At 40.7% G+C, this 21036-nt stretch overlaps 2 protein-coding genes across 13 annotated transcripts; both read left to right on the top strand.

Annotated features, from left to right (window-relative positions):
- The first annotated feature begins 1587 nt into the window (after nucleotides 1–1587).
- Nucleotides 1588–7811, top strand: LOC143519268 (TOG array regulator of axonemal microtubules protein 1-like). Of its 11 annotated transcripts, none has more exons than XM_077012533.1 (8): nucleotides 1588–1708; nucleotides 5066–5233; nucleotides 5623–5740; nucleotides 5938–6043; nucleotides 6254–6489; nucleotides 6698–6856; nucleotides 7130–7256; nucleotides 7625–7811. In XM_077012533.1, exons 1-8 carry the CDS (start codon nucleotides 1705–1707, stop codon nucleotides 7802–7804), a joined length of 1098 nt encoding a protein of 365 aa, XP_076868648.1. In that variant the 5' UTR covers nucleotides 1588–1704; the 3' UTR covers nucleotides 7805–7811. The 11 variants fall into 11 exon arrangements, with proteins under 11 accessions (XP_076868648.1, XP_076868647.1, XP_076868646.1 ...); XM_077012532.1 differs by lacking the exon at nucleotides 1588–1708 and adding an exon at nucleotides 1882–2032 and having other exon boundaries at nucleotides 5069–5233; XM_077012531.1 differs by lacking the exon at nucleotides 1588–1708 and adding an exon at nucleotides 1882–2032.
- Nucleotides 7812–7825: 14 nt separating this feature from the next.
- LOC143519267 (uncharacterized) lies at nucleotides 7826–18321 on the top strand. 2 transcript variants are annotated; one of them, XM_077012529.1, is made up of 16 exons: nucleotides 7827–9403; nucleotides 10604–10721; nucleotides 10919–11024; nucleotides 11329–11564; nucleotides 12382–12540; nucleotides 12813–12939; nucleotides 13041–13209; nucleotides 13375–13469; nucleotides 13819–13869; nucleotides 14143–14521; nucleotides 14633–14809; nucleotides 15133–15244; nucleotides 15874–15972; nucleotides 16151–16312; nucleotides 16568–16651; nucleotides 16997–18321. In XM_077012529.1, exons 1-12 carry the CDS (start codon nucleotides 9337–9339, stop codon nucleotides 15237–15239), a joined length of 1791 nt encoding a protein of 596 aa, XP_076868644.1. In that variant the 5' UTR covers nucleotides 7827–9336; the 3' UTR covers nucleotides 15240–15244; nucleotides 15874–15972; nucleotides 16151–16312; nucleotides 16568–16651; nucleotides 16997–18321. The 2 variants fall into 2 exon arrangements, with proteins under 2 accessions (XP_076868645.1, XP_076868644.1); XM_077012530.1 differs by lacking the exon at nucleotides 15133–15244 and having other exon boundaries at nucleotides 7826–9403.
- The last annotated feature ends 2715 nt before the right edge of the window (nucleotides 18322–21036 follow it).

The following is a 21036-nucleotide window of genomic DNA, read 5'->3' as shown; positions in this document are numbered from 1 at the left end:
CCGTGGATCATATCACTGATAGGAAACACAGGATGTCAAAGAGCTATGTGCTTGATAATGATGATAATAATAATGACAATGTACTTGCCAGTAAAAAAAGAAAAGAAAAAAAGATCATTTTCAAGGCCACAGTGAAAAAGAAAAACATCTTTGCAATAAATGTAAATATAACTGTATAACAGTGGCACATGGAAAAGAAGGAGAAGACAAGTTTGTTTAACAGAAGCTCGGTTATCATTCATACTGAAACAAATTACATTCGACGGAGGATTTAGAGGTTTAAAGGAGGATTTAAGCTGCCATTAGTCATACTGAGAAACTCTCCAGTCGTACAGTATCATGTCTTTACCTGCTACACCTGTGATACCAGCCAGGCAGTAATAGACTTGACATGATGATGACTAACCTTCGACCTCTGGATGAAGGACTGGTGTGTTTTAGTTGTCATCGGCTTCATCAAATCATGTGTAACTGTATTAAACTGCAGTACCCTGGTAAGCTCAGGTTCAGGTTATTGTTCCCTAATGTCAATTCGCCAATGGGTCAAATTGGCCTGATAAAATGTATGTCTGAAATTAGCAGAAGCACATCTTCAGCTATATCTAATGAGTAAATTCAGTAACAACAGTGTTTTGTTATTACGTTTGTTGACAGTGGTTTGTAATGGTGAGTTGATGTTTTGTTAATGCCACTGGTGAATGTAGACATGTTGTATTGTGTAAATTACAGCTATTTCTTTTCAGTTAGCTAATAACCATCTTAATCTTCAGCAAAAGCCACAACAACAGCGTGACTAAGGTTAAACCAGCTCTGCAGCAAAATCACTTATTTCACCCGTCAACCAGACACCATTGCCAAAGATTACAAGATTTTCAATCAGCGGGTTAATTCTAATTTAAATGAGTAAATATTTAAATTATATTGAAATTTCATATTTTACATTAATCTGTTTATCTTCTTTGTTATGAGTATGCTGTCTATGTGACACATGGTTATTAAGATCATCCAGTAGATGGCAGCATTTCAGCACTTAGTAAACGTGACAAGCCAATGAGAGCAACCATGAATGCAACTAGACAGTACATTATGCAGATAATTCAGTGCCACCTCTGACATGTGCCAAAGTGCCATGGAGAAAAGAAACCAGATGATTCTCAACCGTTCCCGATCCCGAAGAGAACATTTCCAACCAGCCACCTGCAAAACTGAACGTAAAAGAAGTCTATAGTGTTTTAACATTTCGGATACGGCATAAAAGCATGTTCGTGTTTAAACGTTGTCAACACAGCGCAAACTGAGCTGGGTATCTACTTGCCAACATAGGCAGAGATGGTGGTTGGAGGTTTCCTACAACTGCACTGAGCCATCCGATGACATCACACGGATGGCAGTTTGAGAAGCTCCACGTGTATTTAATATTTGTAAAAATTGGTGAGACTTACCCAAATAAAAAAAAGTTGCTATATATTTAAATTGTCTAAATCTGAGGGTCTCTCCAGATCAAAGTTTTTATGTGGCTTTCAAAATGACCACTGGGAAGAGGGAACATTGACATGGTGTTTTCAGAATACACAGCAGTATGATAGGCTTTAAAATGCATGGAATATTAAAAAAACAACTACATGTATTGATTTAGTTATCAAGCAGGATAATAACGTGTTTCTGTATTAGCATAATTTGTGCTCAAAGTTGCAAGTGTGCCTAATGGGTAAGTGAGCTTCAATGAGTTTAACCTACATGTTTATAAAACTAACTAAAACGTTCTGAAATTATAGATAGGATAGTGTTTATCAGTTTATTTATAAGTCTTGTGGACTGATATGAAATCGTTTTTTTTCACTAGAAGTTTTACATTAGCTGGCAGAAATCGTACGTCACCTCAGGTTCCGTCAAGTCTCTTGTTTACAGCTCCTGCTCGCCATGCTATTATGAAAAATTACGACAACAAAAGTTGGGAGAGAATGGCAGAGTCCTGTATGAGATTTTTAAAATATGACTACGAGAAGGACTACATGTCTTGTAGTGGAAACAGGTGATGAAATATATGGAGTATTTCTCAAGAGGAAAACACCCACGAATCTCAAAGCTCACACAAGAGGGCTAACTGTCAGTACCTTGACAAGCTGACTCTCTGAGTAGCTCTGCCGAAAGAGAAGCACCATCCCGACTAGGTAGCACCAAGGCGAACCATAATGGACCGTCTTCACCAGTGATCAAATAGCTGCTGGTTAGTTAATATGCAGGAGGATGCACTGGTTTAGGTGTTGAGACTGGATGTCAACACGACTCGATTGCCTTCAAAAGGTTTAGCTTTTCACCCGAACCAAAATAAGGTTACACAATATTTACCTTTTTGAATACTGCACCTGGCAACTAGTATCAGGATGTGCTACAAATGCACAATGATGTATAATACATGAAATATATTTGGGGGAATTATAGTGGTTCGTTCGTCCACCGTCGTCACGAACTGATTCCTCAGGGCACCGGACTTCATCACTCCACGAAAATCCATTTATGACATTGATCCAGAAGCGACATCTTGCTGAAAAGCTTGCTAAGATGGTTGGCTAGCTAGTCACGTTATGTATCTTGTGGTAATTATTTATTTATTGTATCAACGAACTAGGTACACTAGTGAAACCTACGTTTGCGCAAGTGTTAGTTAACCGGTAGCTAACGTAAGCTAGTCCGCTAGTTAGCTAGACAACGTCTTGCGTTATCTAGCTTATTGGACGTTTTGGCGAATTTAACTAGCTAGCACTCGCGTAGTAACTTGTTTAACTAACGCCAGTGTCTTTTTGTTTTGTAAAATTTTTTGTTAATAATACTGTGTTTTTTAACAAGGCTGTAATTTAATGGTTCATACTCTACGTTTTACCTGAGCACATTAGAGGTACAAGTTAACAATTGTCATTTATTTTAAGTCAATTGAGCTTTAATACCAATGAAATCATTATTGGCTATTCAACTGAGCAATAGACGTTTGTCAAAACTGACTGACTACAACTCTGGCTTATAATAAATATTAAAGATCTTAATAAATTCTGATCAACAGCTGTAATTATACCAGCCGCTTACAGCCACACACGTAATGGTAGGAGAGCGGCACTTTATGACGTCATAAAATAACTGACGTATAAAACTTATGGAACCAGTGACGCCATAACCATAGCAACCATAAAACGTTAATGTGTCGCGAATATCACATTCAAAGCATTAGTCAACTCGACGCCAAGAAATTTCGGAAAGAGCGCAGATTTGACCATCTTTTGAACAGAAAGGGTTGTGTTTGCTCACGTATGAAGGTATTCATAGCCTTTTACAGGGTTGCCAACTTTTCAAGATCACTCGGAGTGAGATTTGAACCTGGAGGGGGTGGCGAGTGTAAATTCTTGAGGGGGGGGGGGTGGCGAACGTAAATTGTTACTGGGCTAGGTGTAAAATGGACACAAATTAAGTATTATATCGCGATCGATCGCCAGTGGTTGGCGCCAGAGCAAACTAGTAACTCATTGAATCATAGATATGGATCAGAGGTAAATAAACTAGATTTTTTTTTCCGGCGTGAGAAATCGGATGTGTGGCGTGAGAGCATATGAAGACAGTCAAATGCGAGTTGGGAACCCTGTATATATGTATTATATATCCGGTCTCTGGTATGAACCCTTTGTGTACAAGCCAGGCTGCATCAGGTTATTGTAGCAGCCTGGCTGATTTGGTGTTTTGGTTAAAAAAAAAAATTGGAAATTGTGATATCACATGTGCTACTCAACTTTGGAATGTTTGGATTAGAATGTTTGATTGGGAAGGTGGAATGTTTGGATTAGAATGTTTAGTTGGGAAGGTGGAATGTTTGGATTTCAGTTTCGATGCTGAAAAGCTCAGAACTGGTCGTATGACATTTTGTTCTTGCTCTTGACTAAATTATTAAGATGATTTGCATACAATTTATAAGTTTTTTGGTTTTAGCATGGTCATCCAATGCAGTTTTGCCCTCATGTTTAATCAGAATTTTAGCTGAGCACATGGTGCAGGTAGCCGAAAATGGATCATCAGGAGTTGGATTTAACCATTCGGCATAATTTTCATTTTTCATCCAGTCATTATTGAAATAAGATGGCACAGACTCTTCATCATCCTCTATTTCGCCACCCATCTCAACCACTGTATTGTTTCTCAAACTACGCTATAGCAGAGCAACTCATTCACTAAATGTAGGAGCCGCCTGTACCCATTGGATTGTGAAGTCAAATGATCCCACAGCACCAATGAGGCACAATGGTGCACGTCAGTGAGAAAAAAAGACAGATTTAAAGTGTGCAGAAACAGTCTAAATAGTCGGTTGAACTAACCTAGTGAAAACCGGGACATTAAATGATTTTTTTTTCCCCGGGACCAAATATTAAAAAGAAGGACCGTCCCGGGAAAACCGGGACAGGTGGCAACCCTACATACATACTACATGAATTTAATTTTAACCAATAAATTTGCATATACTTTGATCATTTATAGTCACCACTTGTCAAATGTACAAAATACTTAAATTCAAATTTGATGATCTTCATCTGACATGGTTTCACTCAGTAATGGAACAGTGTCTAGCAGAGGCAAGATGTGCTAGCCATGAGCAGAGCTAGGAGGTACTGTAGTTTGGCTCTTCAGTATCTACCAGTATCAGAATTAAAATAATTCTGAATTGTGCCGAAATAATTAAATTGAATCAAATTGTATTGAAATGTAATATTTCATGATGCAATAAACTAAAATAATCACAACTAAGCTAAACTAAAACTGGGTCACAAATTTACTGAAGCTCTGATAAATGTCTTCTAGCTTCTGGGCTCAGGAATGCCCTGCTTTCAGTTATTTAGTACTACTTCATTGTTCTACCATTACATGAATTGTAGCAAGATGCATATGAGAAGTTGCCGTTCTTGGTCCATCTTGCTTGAATCATATTTCATTGGCACTTTCAGATAAAGAAATTATATGCAACATAGTACTAAGGCACTGAGAAATGTTATGGTGAGTTAATTTCTGCTAATTACCTTATTCGCCCAAGCAGGTGAAGTTGGCTCCAGCAGGTGTCCCCCACTGTCTGTGCTCACTTCACGCACGAGAGTCACCTTGTCAAGACTGATTAGGCCTTCTCTGCCCACCCACCCAATGTTGCCTCCATTCACCAAACCTGCTGGCAGAGAGCCTCTCCGTGCCTTCAGGCCTGCCAAAGGTGAGCTCACTCGTTTGCTTTTCTGGAAATAGCATCCAAATAATTTGCTGCAGCAACAACAACAAAAAAGTTTTAAAAAAAGTATTAAAAAAGTAAAAACTGCTTTGAAAGCCCTATACTACAAACAAAAAGCCCCTGCTGATCCTCTTGTAAATTGCTCAAGTGCAAAGCATCAGGGAGTCCCCTGCTGACTACATGTTTGGAGGTGTAGTTGGCAGAGGTTGGAATTGCTTTGCTGTTAACACTGCATTACACAACAATGTTTTAAATCTAGTTCTCCATGTTGAATAATGTTTTGCACTCAGTCTTCAAGCTGATTTGAACCAAAGTTGAGCTGGTAGCCCTAAGAGTCCTAGTCAGTTTGTTTGGGTTCTGGTATTCCTCTCTAGATGAACTCAAACCAGAACCTCTCAGGAAGGATCCCCACGAGCAGCAGACTTTACGGCCCTTCGCCAAACCAGACCTCGCTCTCGCTCAGAGTTTCAGAATGCTTAGCTCTAATGACGGGTAAGTTACACCTGCAAAATTCTGAAGCATTTGGCTGGGGCAGGTTAAACCGCAAGTCATTTATGGTGTTCTGCATATATGGTAAGTATGTATGTATTTAGTGAAGTTTTTTCCTCTTTGTCCCTTTTCTTGTAGCATGTTTTTCTTTCAGTAGCCGATGGTTACAGTGTGTGTCTATGTCCAATATCTTCATACAGGGAGAAGAAAATTGAAGGAATGATGTTCATCCGTAGATTGGCTCAGTATCACTCCGTTGTGCTTGGCAGCAGGCTTCATGATGTCTGCATTGTTCTGATTCAAGAGGTAAGCCACTAGATTTGCTGACTGTGTATCTGTCTGAATTCTAAAATTGGCAGACACCATCAGCATGACATTCAGATGGCATATCTAACTGTAATTAGTGATTAAGGTATTGCCGCCTACATAACACATTGCAGTGGTGGATTATACTTAAGATGGCGGTGGCAGTGTTGGATGTGGCTAAAACGAGTTGGAACGTCGTCTTTCCTGCAGGTGCGGAACCTGCACTCTCGCGTGTCCCGCATGGCGGTGGTGTCCTTGAGGGAGTTGTACTCCAGCCTGCAGAAAGGGATGGACCAGGAAGTGGAGGCTACAGCTAAGGTCCTCCTCCACAAAGCAGTGGCGTCCAATGCCTTCATCAGGCAGGACGTGGACACAGCTCTGGACAGCATGGTGCAGAACTGCACCCCCATTCGGAGCATGAACGCCCTTCTCGCTGAAGGACTCTGGTCCGTTAGCCTGCAGTGAGCTTTAAACTGTGGCTGCAAACTAAGCCATCGAATAGAATATGATTATTTGATTGTGTACTTAGATCATACATAAGGGTATTAAGTTTCTTTATCGAAGCTAAAAGATGTACTGTATACATTGACTGGATGGATTAATAGTTATTACCTTCTTTTTTTTAATGCCCTAATTTTTTTCTTTCTTCAAAAGTCATCAGAATGCTGCAGTAAGAAAGTGTACTGCTCGGCACTTGGCTACTTTGGTAGAGAAGATTGGTGCTGGCCGCTTATTGTCTGGGGCGAAAAACGTCACAGCGCGAATTATTCCTGCAGTCTCCAAGTTGGCACAGGATTCTTCCAAAGAAACCAGGTTTGTACTGGGATCAGAACGAGAATTCTACAAAGCTTATTCAGTTTCCCCAGATAGTAATCTTTTGCTGATTCTTTTAGTCTCCTACTCTGATACTCTGAAGTCAGCAAATGCTGCTAAACTGTAGAGTAATAGAAGCACTATCGTGTTTTCTAGACACAGACGGCCTTGTACAATTGTGCCCTGGTAAGATCAATGGTCGGTGTGCTGTCACGGGTCACGGGTCCGACACTCACGGTTCTTTCCTGTTTTGGGGTCTGTTCCTCGTCTTAGGTGCTTTGGCCGGCGTATGCTGCAGTTCCTGTCCTCCCACCACGACTTTGATAAGATGGTGGAGAAGTACATCCCTGCCAAAGACCGGGCAACCATCAGGGACACTGTCCACACTCTGAAATCCAAGGTGGCGATTCATGTTTGGATACATGATGAGGATTTTTTATCCCATTCAGCCACTATGCCCCATGTTTACTCACTAAACAAACTTATTCACAAAACATTTAGGTGAAACAGACTGCAATAAAAAACCATGTAAACTGTGATGGTAGACATATATTGTAAACAAATACTAAAGTACAGGGCAGTGCGTGGCACCACACATTGTATTTACAGTAAGGCATGCACAGTGTAGTCCCTGTCGTTAAAGGACAGAGCATGGTTCAAAATGAACCGGCTTGAAACCTTTGGGATAGAATCAAAGTATGAAGCAACATGTGGACTTCAATATCATCCCTCCATGTTTTGTGGTGATTCGTACGTGTGTATTCCCAGGAGAGGACAAAGGTGTCTAGGATTGACGGCGATAAGATGCGTCAGCCTTGTCTGGAGCAGCAAGAAGCTCCAGCCGCACAGGTGGAGCGGCAGAACACACAGGGAATTAAGCGCAGCCTTAGGCACACGGTGAGGGACGTGAGCCCAGACGACGCGGCACCTCTGAAAGGTAACGGCTGACCTTGGTGAACGCTCCCCTCCTGTCTCCTTCATACTCGACTCTGACCTATCATTTGATAAATACATAGATAATACTACTAGGATAGCTTTTCTACATCTCCGTAACATTGCTAAATTAAGAAATGCATTATCACAGGATGATGCGGAAAAATTGGTGCACGCCTTTGTTAGCTCTAGATTAGACTACTGCAATGCACTACTGTCAGGATGTTCAAATAGGAATCTAAATAAACTTCAAATAGTTCAAAATGCCGCAGCCAGGGTTCTGACCAGAACTAGAACATTTCAACATATCAGTCCAGTCCTATCAGCCCTGCATTGGCTCCCAGTTAAATTCCGTATTGACTTTAAAATTCTTTTATTAACTTATAAAGCATTGCACGGGCTTACTCCTGAGTACCTTCAGGAACTTATTTCCTATTACGAACCCCCACGCCCACTAAGATCACAGGGTGCTGGTCTTTTATTAGTTCCAAAAATTAATAAGGTAACAGCAGGGGGAAGAGCCTTTTCTTGTAAGGCCCCCCAGCTTTGGAATAATCTTCCTAAATGCGTCCGGGACTCCGACACAGTCACAATCTTTAAGTCTAGGTTGAAAACCCACTTATTTAGTTTAGCGTTTGATAATTAATATCCCCCCTTAGATAAAAGTACAGATCCAGGGGTTCATAGACGAAGGGTTTTATGGTAGACTGGGGCGCTGGTGCTGTCGTCCTGTCACTGCTCGTGGTCACTCAAGTTTGTTGACAGTGCAGTGGACGGATGCCATTGTCTCAGAATGCCCCCAAGCCTATGTTACCTTCTGGTTCTGCCTTTTTAGCTAGGCTGTAATAATTTAACTAAATGCCGGAGTTGCTGCCACACTCCGGAAATGTTTATAATTTTACCTGTCCTGTATATGTCCTCATACAGAGCTAATTTTCCCTGTTTCATTTCTCCACATGGCTGCCCGCCTGCTTGAGGAATAATGAGATGAGGAGACCAGCGATCCATCCTGAGCCAGCCACCTCCTGCCTAACCGGATGCATACATCATGATGGACATTATTACATATTTTTCCTTTTCTTTCTCTTCTTTCTGTCTAAATTGTTGTTGTTGTTGTCATGGTGACCGGTGTCGGCCAGAGGAGGATGGGTTCCCCCCCTGAGTCTTGGTTCCTCTCAAGGTTTCTTCCTCATGCAAAAAACTAGGGAGGTTTTCCTTGCCACTGTCGCCTTTGGCTTGCTCACTGGGGGCTAGGACTCGGCACTTGTAAAGCTGCTTTGTGACAACAACTGTTGTAAAAAGCGCTATATAAATAAAATTTGATTGATTGATTGATCTTCTGAGAACTTTATCTTACCGCTTACCTATGAACCTCCTTCCCATCAGACCTGCAGCTGAACAGTAGTGTTCCAGCCCAGACTAAGGCCGATGTCCTCCTGGATGATTTGCCCTCGAGCCCAAGCAACGCACGCACCCCCAGAAGTCCCGTCAAAAGATTGATTCCCCCGCTTCATCCCAGCCCCCCCATAGCTGACCCTACTAGACACATGCTGGCACGATGCAGACAAGCTACCAAACTGATCAGAGCACGCCCGTCCCTTTTAAACAGTTCTGGTGAGTGTTGCCTGCTCTTCAGCGCTTCATGTGTGATCACCAGTGTTGCGAATAACGCCGTTAAAAATAACGGCATTAGGTAACGGCGTCATTTTGTCAGTAACGGGATAATATAATTAATTACTTTTCCTGTCGTTACAACGCCGTTGATGTTATTGGTCATTAAAAGCGGTGCGTCACTATATATTACTATATATTATAGTAATTATTATATATTACTATATGTTACTATATACTAACAGTAATCCGAGCGGACTGCTGCCCAGGAGGAGTAACAGATCTCGATAGGTCACAGTTCTCGGTGTAAAATCTGTTTAACTTAACAAGTCAGTAAGCGATTGGCTAATTACACATAATCATAGTTATGGTAGTCAATCAGAGCCAGTGTTTTTACACGCGCGCCGAAGCACACCAGTGACACGACACAAACGGAGAAGAGGCAGAAATGGCGAGTCAGGAGCAAGCCCAAGAAAAATGTACACTTTCAAGGTGGTGATATAAACATTATTTAAGAAAATACTTGAAGTTCCTGAATGTCTACCAGACAGGGTATTTGATTTATTTAATTAAGAATAGAGGTTTTATTGTTAAGTTTACTTCTGTTGTGAACAAACCAGTTGTCTCAGGTTGAGAGAATTTAATTTAATTTGATAGATGTAAATGCACTTTATATAGTGTAACTGTTTACTTTTTCTTTTTTTTTTACAAAGATTTGGAATTTTAAAGGATTTTTTTCTGCACTGGTCTGTGGATGTGCAATAAATATCAAAAGTTAAACACCTTTCTGATCTACTAATTTCAACCTGATTTCAACTGACTGTGAAAACTGCTTTTTCAAAAAATCCTTATTCATTGGCATATAACTTTTTTTTTACTGTAATGCAAATAGTTAATTTCCCTGGTAATGAGTTACTTTTATTATAGAGTAATTCAGTTACTAACTCAGTTACTTTTTTTAACAAGCAGTGAGTAACTATAACTAATTACTTTTTTAAAGTAACATTCCCAACACTGGTGATCACTGTGCTTGCATGTAAATTGCTTTGCTGTTAACACTGCATTACACAACAATGTTTTAAATCTAGTTCACCATGTTGAATAATGTTTTGCACTCAGTCTTCAAGCTGATTTGAACCAAAGTTGAGCTGGTAGCCCTAAGAGTCCTAGTCAGTTTGTTTGGGTTCTGGTATTCCTCTCTAGATGAACTCAAACCAGAACCTCCCAGGAAGGATCCCCACGAGCAGCAGATTTTACGGCCCTTCGCCAAACCAGACCTCGCTCTCGCTCAGAGTTTCAGAATGCTTAACTCTAATGACGGGTAAGTCACACCTGCAAAATTCTGAAGCATTTGGCTAGGGCAGGTTAAACAGCAAGTCATTTATGGTGTTCTGCATATATGGTAAGTATGTATGTATTTAGTGAAGTTTTTTCCTCTTTGTTCCTTTTCTTGTAGCATTTTTTTCTTTCGGTAGCCAATGGTTACAGTGTGTCTCTATGTCCAATATCTTTATACAGGGAGAAGAAAATTGAAGGATTGATGCTCATCCGTAGATTGGCTCAGTATCACTCCGATGTGCTTGGCAGCAGGCTTCATGATGTCTGCATTGTTCTGATTCAAGAGGTAAGCCACTAGATTTGCTGACTGTGTATCTGTCTGAATTCTAAAATTGGCAGACACCATCAGCATGTACACATTACAGGTGATGTTGCTGACAAAGTCAAGTCAGAGTTAGCATAGTACTTTGAAATTCCTTTTTTATAAAAACATTTATCATCTAATTGACATTCAGATGGCATATCTAACTGTAATTAGTGATTAAGGTATTGCCGCCTACATAACACATTGCAGTGGTGGATTATACTTAAGATGGCGGTGGCAGTGTTGGATGTGGCTAAAACGAGCTGGAACGTCGTCTTTCCTGCAGGTGCGGAACCTGCACTCTCACGTGTCCCGCACGGCGGTGGTGTCCTTGAGGGAGTTGTACTCCAGCCTGCAGAAAGGGATGGACCAGGAAGTGGAGGCTACAGCTAAGGTCCTCCTCCACAAAGCAGCGGCGTCCAATGGCGTCATCAGGCAGGACGTGGACACAGCTCTGGACAGCATGGTGCAGAACTGCACCCCCATTCGGAGCATGAACGCCCTTCTCGCTGGAGGACTCCGGTCAGTTAGCCTGCAGTGAGCTTTAAACTGTGGTTTTCAGATAGGAACAACAGTCACAAGAAGCTAACACAGCACTGATTTTGGCTGCTATTGTTTGCTGCTGTTTTTACTTCTCCATTGTTCTTTCAAAATATTGCCCTGGCCTATATCAATAGTTTTAGTTATTTATCCTCTTAAATATTCTTTTCATTGCGTTCCATCTCCGCTCTGCTGATCCAAACTGCCCTTCACACCACTTAAAGAATAGGCTAGTTAGCTAACTCACAGAGGACATGCAAACATTTTCTGTTTAAAAAATACAGATGTACACTACCTGGTGCAAACTAAGCCATCGAATAGAATATGATTATTTGATTGTGCACTTAGATCATACATATGTCACGTTACGGTCCCCGACCCCTCCCTTTTGGGTGTGTGTTTACGTTGTCTGCGACTACTCGGTCTGTGTATCTCCGTGGGAGAGGTTGCGTCTTGTGATTATCCATCTCACCTGTGGCTCGTCTCGTCATCATGTGGGGTTTATGTGGTTTGTCTATTTAATGTGCGTTCGCGCAGTGTCCTGTGCTCGTTGTTGTTTGAAGTCTACGTGTCGATACATGTTGAGTGTTTTACGTGCGCTGTCTGCGCTAGTTATGTGTTTAAAATAAACGTAACATCTGGAGAAACCAAGGATTTCTCCGGGCGTCACAACATAAGGGTATTAAGTTTCTTTATAGAAGCTAAAAGTTGTACTGTATACATTGATTGGATGGATTAATATTTATTACCTTCTTTTTTAAAATGCCCTAATTTTTTTTCCTTCTGTTTTCCTCAAAAGTCATCAGAATGCTGCAGTAAGAAAGTGTACTGCTCGGCACTTGGCTAATTTGGTAGAGAAGATTGGTGCTGGCCGCTTATTGTCTGGGGCAAAAAACGTCACAGCGCAAATTATTCCTGCAGTCTCCAAGTTGGCACAGGATTCTTCCCAAGAAACCAGGTTAGTACTGGGATCAGAACGAGAATTCTACAAAGCTTATTCAGTTTCCCAGATAGTCATCGTTTGCTGATTCTTTTAGTCTCCTAGTCTGATACTCTGAAGTCAGCAAATGCTGCTAAACTGTAGAGTAATAGAAGCACTATCGTGTTTTCTAGACACAGACGGCCTTGTACAATTGTGCCCTGGTAAGATCAATGGTCGGTGTGCTGTCACGGGTCACGGGTCCGACACTCACGGTTCTTTCCTGTTTTGGGGTCTGTTCCTCGTCTTAGGTGCTTTGGCCGGCGTATGCTGCAGTTCCTGTCCTCCCACCACAACTTTGATAAGATGGTGGAGAAGTACATCCCTGCCAAAGACCGGGCAACCATCAGGGACACTGTCCACACTCTGAAATCCAAGGTGGCGATTCATGTTTGGATACATGATGAGGATTTTTTATCCCATTCAGCCACTATGACCCATGTTTACTCACTAAACAAACTTATTCACAAAACATTTAGGTGTCTAGGATTGACAGAGATAAGATGCGTCAGCCTCGTCTGGGGCAGCAAGAAGCTCCAGTCGCACAGGCGGAGCGGCAGAAAATGCAGCGAATGAAGCTGCCCTCGATCCCCAGCAACGCATGCACCAGTCTGATTGGAGAGCGCCCGTCCATTTTAAACAGTTCTGGTGAGTGTTGCCTGCTCTTCAGCACTTCATGTGTGATCAATGCACTTGCACATAAATTGCTTTGCCGTTAACACTGCATTACACAACAATGTTTTAAATCTAGTTCTCCATGTTAAATAATGTTTTGCAGTTACAAGGATGTAACTTTTCTTTTGTTTCATGTAGTGTGCCTCACTTCACGCTACACTGTGGGAGATCTCCTGGGCACAGGAGGATACGGCTCAGTGTATGCAGGAGTCCGCAAGGCTGATGGAAAACAGGTGAGCATCAGCACACAATACAAGAATGATTGTGGGACCTAATTTCTATTTTAGATTGTGATTGGAACTTTGAAAGGAGCTATGAGTTTTCCCTAGAGAGCCTTTGTTATTCACATGGCAATCAAGTGGTCAAATCTAATGTACCTTGACCTTTTACCACTTTTTGAACACAAAGACCCTGATTATACAATGTGATAAGCTTGACAATCTGTGGATGAGTATTTATCAGACTCCAGATGTATGAGTTACCTGAGAAGCTGTGGCTACCATCTGCAAGCCCTTAGATATGTTAAATGTACTGACTGTTTTGTCTAAACAACTTCACTTCCTGTGTTTTTTATGTGACCAGATCGCCATTAAACATGTGCCAAAGTATCACGCAAAACGGTTCATCACGGTTGTAAGTCCAATATGTAATATTGTAATTTATGTAATACTGTAACAATGTCTGGAACTTTTTAGATGGGTAAAACTGCAAAGGGACTATAAACGCAAAGCTGTTAATTTTCCATTCAGTGACTCCTCCCAACACGAATGGAAAACAGTTCACTTTTTAGATTCAGGTTTCATCTAACGATTGGTACCAATCCAGATCCCTTTCATGTTAACCTGCTAACCATAATTCCACTATAAAACTTCAAACCCACACTAACCATGTGTTCCTTAATTTTAGCCCGGCAAAACTCACAAACTCCCCCTAGAAGTGGCTTTAATGGAGATGGTGTGCAAACCACCTCGTTGTGAGCATATTGTGGAGCTGCTAGAATGGATTGAGTGCCACAACTGCTTTATCTTGATTCTGGAGCGACCCGTCCCCTGCATGGACCTGTTTAACTTCTTGGACTTGCACCAACGGCAACTGCCTGAGCCACTGGCACGACTGATCATGCGTCAGGTGGTTCAGGCTGTCCTTCACTGCCGTGACCGTGGAGTTCTGCATAGAGACGTCAAGGAAAATAACCTTCTGGTGAACACGGACACCCTTGACGTCAAGTTGATCGACTTTGGTTGTGGCGATCTGCTTCAGACCGGACCCTACATCGAATATAGAGGTTATTCACCATAGGAATGAAATGTGCACCTCAAGTTAAAAAATGGGATCAAATTAGAGACTATTATAAACTTTTTATTTTGTTACTGATGGTTCTCTCTCGTTGTCTTAGGCACCAAGGTATACTGCCCACCTGAATGGCTGGTTAACAGGAAGTATGAGGGCCGCCAAGCCACCATCTGGAGTCTGGGTGTGCTCCTCTACAGTATTATCTGTGGACGTCTGCCCTTTGAGAAGAAGGAGGACATTGTTAAGGCACACCTGTGCTTCAGTGGAAACCCATCCAGAGGTGAAAAGGCAGAAGCATCTTCAAGATAACTTGAAAGTCTAAATTGCAAAATGATCATTTATGTAATTATTTCATTTGGTAATGTAATACACAACCACAGATTGATAAAATGGACTAATGAAGAATGGAGAATTGGCAATACAACATTTTGTAACCGTCTTAAAATTATAAAAAGACTTGTTCAGTCTTTTTTGTTAGTGATGGAGGTTTCTGTACAGTTCTGTCATTTAAAAACTTTGAATAAGCCATTAGAACAGTCAGTTCAGAAGTTTCAGATGGTAACTGATTTTCTTTCTCAACTAATCCCGTTGCTACACACACAGAGTGCCGCCATCTGATAAGATGGTGTCTGCAAAAGGACCCTGAAAAACGTCCTGTGCTCGAGGATGTCCTTGCACACCAGTGGTTTTTGGAAGGACTTCAGAAATAAGTCAGGTTAGACAGGGAGTGTAAATGGAACTGGGCATGAGACTACAGGACAGCCACCAGTGCAAAATTACATAGTCTGGGCCACTGATATTGAGTAATATGCAAGGTGCAGTGTAATACTGGATGAGCTTATCTAGTTGTTGCTTATGGACCAGAAATATCTGGGTCAGGCATAGTGTACTATATAACAATTGAATGCTATAAGTGGTATATGCTTATATGTAGTACTTTATTAATCAAAAATATCCAAGGTGTATCCATTCTGAAATATAAGGTGGCGATTCATGTTTGAATACATGATGAGGATTTTTTATCCCATTCAGCCCCTATGCCCCATGTTAACTCACTAAACAAACTTATTCACAAAACATTTAGGTGAAACAGACAGCAATAAAAAAAACATCTAAACTGTTATGGTAGACATATATTGTAAACAAATATTAAAGTACAGGGCAGTGCGTGGTACCATACATTGTATTTACAGTAGGGCATGCACAGTGTAGTCCCAGACCCAGTAGTTAAAGGACAGAGCATGGTTCAAAATGAACCGGCTTGAAATCTTTGGGATAGAATCAAAGTATGAAGCAACATGTGGACTTCAGTATCATCACTCCATGATGTTGATGTGGCTTTAGGGTCTGGGTGAGATGCCTCAGGATACTCCTTCAGCTCGAGGCAGGCGCTCTATCCCCAGCTGTGGAGTCATGCGTACCTCCTCCTCAGTTTGCCAGCAGGTGAATATTTAAACAGTTAATCAAGACAACAACAAAAAAAGTGCATCCTGATTGAAACTGCTTGATGTTTGCAATTTTTTATGGTGTTGATGTTGGTTTAATTTGATTGCAGCCTTGTTCATTTTCTGTTTGGACACTATAACCCAATCCTTGTGTTTTCTCTCTTGTGTGTGTTCAGCAAAGACGGCAGCAGAGCACATGTCCACAGCATTGCAGATAAGACGGAGTACGTCAAGCAGCTCAAGGCCCTGCTGGGTTCAAAAGACTTCAGGGAGCGCATCAAGGGCTGGTGGCCGACTGTGAGGACAACCCATATATGGTCGTGGGCAACATGTTCCCGGTAACTCATTTGATGCTTAGGCTCTTTTGTTCTGCCTAATATGCACTCAAATAATTAATTATTATAATTATGCTTTCCAAATGACCATTTGCAAACAGAGCTTTGTGCTCCTATCAGATACTGTTCATATATATTTAGTGAAATATTTTATGTGAATAATTAGTTGTTTTGATAAAGCAGGATACGTTTCTAAATAGAATTACCATAAATATTGCTGAACTTGACCAACACTGTCCTTGATCTGTCTTTTTTTAGATAACACACTTCTTCAACCGTTTTGCACAAAGGCTCAATTTCTCAGTGGAAAAGCTAAAGTGGATCTTGTTGATAAAGGTGCAGGTAAGTAAACAATATACAGTGTCTAATCTTTTGTGGTTGTGTATACAGAAATATTCTACAAATTCAAATACATTTATCAAAAAACTATTCTTTCAGAAAGCCATTCCACTGATATGCTAAGAGATGCCAGAGATAAAACAAGATTTACCAGAAATACTATAATTCCTATATTAATTAATAATATTTATAATATTGATGATAATCATTCCAGAGAGTTACCATAGTTACCAAATACTGTCACTTTAATTGAATGAAATCTTTCTAGGTTAAGAAAATGCTTCTGTAATAACCCAGTGCTGTCCAGGGTTGATTTATTTATCTTCCTTTTAAATGTTCTTTTTATAGAGCTGGTTAGGGAACTCTACCCCCGCAAGCCACAACTGGTTGAGCAGAAGGTGCTCCCTCTGCTCTGGTACCTCCTGGGGACCTCCAGCAACAGTGGTACGGTCCACGGGAGGGGTGGAAGCGTGATGGGGCCACTGTCCACCTATGCCAAGCCCTTCATGCTCACATGGGTCCGGTGCTGCTGGACTGCCCTGCTTCCCAACCTTCCAATATCCGCAAGAGCCTAAGCGAGTTTATGAAGAACCTCCTGATCACCTGAGAGCTGCCAGCCAGACCTCCAGACCAAAATAAAGCCCAACATGGATTTTACTGGAAGATGGAGATGTTTGTGCATTTCTTACTGTGCCTGCACTTTAAATGAAGGAGAGAGGAAGAAAGTCAAACATTTTAACATTTTGAATTAGCAGAAAGCTAAAACCTTAAACTCAGAAGTCCTTTTAAATAAGGAGCACAGATTTTAGCGAATCACATCAGGTTTAACACGCCTAGGAGCTCTGCTCTTTTTGCACTTTGAAATACTAACACTTATGAGAACTGTTGTCATGGTGACTATAGATATATATTGTTCTATGTTATTTTCTGTTGACATATCCTGAGGTAACTGCAGAATGTAATTTATCACATGCACAAGGAACAAGGACCTATAGTCTTTTTGTTGCGTAATGTGACTTTTCAATGAGGAGTCTTAAATGGTTGTTTTAAAAAAAGAAAAAGCTATGATTCACAAAATTACTTTTGTACTGTATAGCTAATAAGTGTAATGGCACAGTATTAGCTTAATATATGCTGTATGCTGTTGCAGTATGTAATGTACATTTTGCAGATAGATCACTCCTTTAATTGCAGATAGAACACTCCTTTAATTAGGTACTAACTAATTGATTATGGTCTATGTTATAAGTGGGACCTGTCCTAGACTTTTGCATGACCAGGTATATTGGTGGAGTAAACAGAATATGTTTGTACTTTAGATGTATTTTTATGCGCAGATGTTTGAATAACTTTGGATGTAAAACACATGTATTTTTGGTGAATTGTAACAAGCAAAACATTTGCTGAAATCTAGCATCACACTAATAAATTCATGCCCAGAGCTGTAATTCTCATTCCGTATTGTGCCAGTCTTAGCTATTTCCATATCTAATGTTCAGTTATATGGAATGTTTTTCAAGATGGTATAAGACAGAGATTGATTTCTATGAAAATTATTTCATAAATTTGTGTGCAACATCTAGAGCGGTTGCAAGCTACAGTGCCAGTAATTTTCCAAATGATCATTTATCTCATGCATAATGAGCATATCTTTGATGGTTTTGTCTCATCTTAGTGGAGGATTCTTGATGAGGCGTGTGGTCTCTATCATCCTGGAGAGTTCTCAAGGGTTCAGTATTAGCCACTTTTATTTCTAGGATGGCAAAAGAGAGCCAAAGGAATTCTTGTTGTCTGAACAGGTCAAACGAGCAAAATCATGTATGACTTCCTTATGAAATCTGTTTGCATACTTAAAGAATTTTAAGTGCATAAGTCTTAATGATTGGTTAAGGATGTTTTTCAGGCCTTCATATTAAATGTGACGCTGTAAATAAGTGAGTCTGCAGGTATATGATGATTACCCAGATAGCAAAATGACATTGATTCAATATTGAATCAACGTCAGTCATTATCATTGAATCAACATTGACTTCTGATGTTGATTCACCATTGAAACTGCTCGTTATGTCCGACATTGAATAAATGTTGAATAAACAACCGAGGCCAACACAGAATCAACACTCATTCAATAATGAATCAACATTGATTTCTGATGTTGATTCAGCATTGAAACTGCATGTTCTGTCCAACATTCAATAAATGTTGAATAAACAACCTAGGCAAACACAAAATCAACTCTTTCAATCAAAAGTTAAATTCAGTACAATTCATTACATGTTTTTTTAAGTGATTCAATGTTGATTCAAGCCATAAAACAATTTAATATATAAAAATACCCTCTCCTCCACAAAGTAAAACTCAAAACACAACTGAGTTGAATTACATTGCTTTATTTTACTAACCAAACCAAAAACTTATATAACACAAGAAAACAATCTTCACGTGGTGTGGTTCAGAATTTCAGATGAAAACATACAAAAAAAAACCCTTCAGACATTCATCATGTGACAGTGTTTCAATTCTTCCTGGGAATGCCACCTTCTCTTTTGGGTGCATAGCGCAGCCACTTCATGACAACATCTGAGAAGGTCAGCAAGGTCAAACCTTTATGTTGTTGGCAGGCTGCAGCTAAAAGCAGACAATAAAAAATAACACTTTCAGGTTACGTTCAGTCTCTTAGCAATTCATTCAAATAGCAAATGGTTCACTACAATGGGCACTACAAAATATACTATGAAACTGAATAAAACCAATAAGAGTGACAGTATACCAGTGCCAGTAATACTAGTACATTTCCTGTAGTTTATAACTCCAATATAATATCCTGATCCTTAGTTATTTTTTTTTATGAATTCCACAAGAGTTGCTGGCTCACATGAGGTGTGGAAGGTAAAAGGGTTTACTGTTCACTGTTCTGTTTTTGAATTTTTTTCTCAGCTTGAGAAACCATTAAACATTATCTCATGTCTGTACGCACCACAATGGTTCAAACTCAAATGAACGCACTCTCTCTACTTTGAAAATAATATTGTTGACAGTCTGGAGTTTGATGATGTAATCAATGATTATGCCAGTTCTATAGACTACTGACTGAGCAGTACTGACTAAGGCTATAGACAATTAATGAGTATGACTTGGATACTGATCGGCAACAATAATAGTAATTATTTACTGATTGTGTCTGTCGGTCTGTGAGAAATTTACATTTACTGTACTGTATGAATTTGTTCAGAGGTGTCAATTTCAGGTTCAGAAAGTAAAAGTCCTCACCAGGATTTTGCTCAGGCTTCCTGGATTGTGTTGATTCCACTAATTTTACCTGGATTGCACCAATTAGAAAATCTAGCAAGCTTGAGCAAAGTCCTGGTGAGGACTTTTACTTTCTGAACCTGGAATTGACACCTCTGAACAAACAAACATTACTCTTGTTGGTAGTGTCAGTCAGCTGCAATTCGTTAAAGCTAGGTTTATACACCTCGCGCGAACCTCCACCATAACTCGGTTCACGTTGAATTTCAGCAGGCTGGAGCAGCAGCTCTTAAAACTGAATTTTCTCTCATTTTGTATCTTTACAAAAAAATCCTTTCACAAAGCATTCACTTGAAGAACACTAGGGCAAAATTCATGTTCAAATAAAGGGCAATAAGACTGCTTTATTTGTTTTTAATTTGTTTATGCCCCCCTCAATTTTTTTGCACCAGCCGCCACTGATTTATAATCTCCTCATCTGCACAGGCCAGGCAGAAGATATTCAAAGAAGAACACATCCAGTTTAGCTTTCATAGACTCCCATTTCTTGGCATCAAAGTGGATCCGCTCCAGGTGATTGTCTTTGGTACAGTGAACAAAAAGATCACACCACTTCATTCCAGTGATGCCCATCTGTCCTATTACCCGATAATAGTAGTCATGTCCCAGATGTGCTCAATCGGATTCAGGTCTGGGGAACGGGCGGGCCGGTCCATAGTTTCAATGCCTTCATCTTGCAGGAACTGCTGACACACTCCAGCCACGAGGTCTAGCATTGTCCTGCATTAGGAGGAACCCAGGGCCAACCGCACCAGCATATGGTCTCACAAGGGGTCTGAGGATCTCATCTCTGTACCTAATGGCAGTCAGGCTACCTCTGGTGAACACATGGATGGCTGTGTGGCCCTCCATAGAAATGCCACCCCACACCATTACTGACCCACTGCCAAACCGGTCATGCTGAAGGATGTTGCAGGCAGCAGATTGCTCTCCACAGCGTCTCCAGACTCTGTCACGTCCGTCACGTGCTCAGTGTGAACCTGCTTTCATCTGTGAAGAGCACAAGGCGCCAGTGGCGAATTTGCCAATCCTGGTGTTCTCTGGCAAATGCCAAGCGTTCTGCACGGTGTTGGGCTGTG

This window comes from Brachyhypopomus gauderio, chromosome 7 (genome assembly GCF_052324685.1).
Source record: "Brachyhypopomus gauderio isolate BG-103 chromosome 7, BGAUD_0.2, whole genome shotgun sequence".
Lineage (NCBI taxonomy): Eukaryota > Metazoa > Chordata > Actinopteri > Gymnotiformes > Hypopomidae > Brachyhypopomus > Brachyhypopomus gauderio.
Note: the sequence above shows the minus strand (reverse complement) of the source record. Positions and strands in the feature narration are given on the sequence as shown.

What these genes read in the sequence shown, in the direction of transcription:
- LOC143519267 (XM_077012529.1), top strand. Translation starts at nt 9,337, where the DNA reads ATGCTGGCACGATGCAGACAAGCTACCAAACTGATCAGAGCACGCCCG. An exon ending in CTTCTCGCTGGAGGACTCCG is followed by an intron (nt 11,565 to 12,381) that starts GTCAGTTAGCCT and finishes TTTCCTCAAAAG; the next exon opens with TCATCAGAATGCTGCAGTAA. An exon ending in GATTCTTCCCAAGAAACCAG is followed by an intron (nt 12,541 to 12,812) that starts GTTAGTACTGGG and finishes TCCTCGTCTTAG; the next exon opens with GTGCTTTGGCCGGCGTATGC.
- LOC143519268 (XM_077012531.1), top strand. Translation starts at nt 1,993, where the DNA reads ATGACTACGAGAAGGACTACATGTCTTGTAGTGGAAACAG. An exon ending in CTTCTCGCTGAAGGACTCTG is followed by an intron (nt 6,490 to 6,697) that starts GTCCGTTAGCCT and finishes TTTCTTCAAAAG; the next exon opens with TCATCAGAATGCTGCAGTAA. An exon ending in TCCACACTCTGAAATCCAAG is followed by an intron (nt 7,257 to 7,624) that starts GTGGCGATTCAT and finishes GTGTATTCCCAG; the next exon opens with GAGAGGACAAAGGTGTCTAG.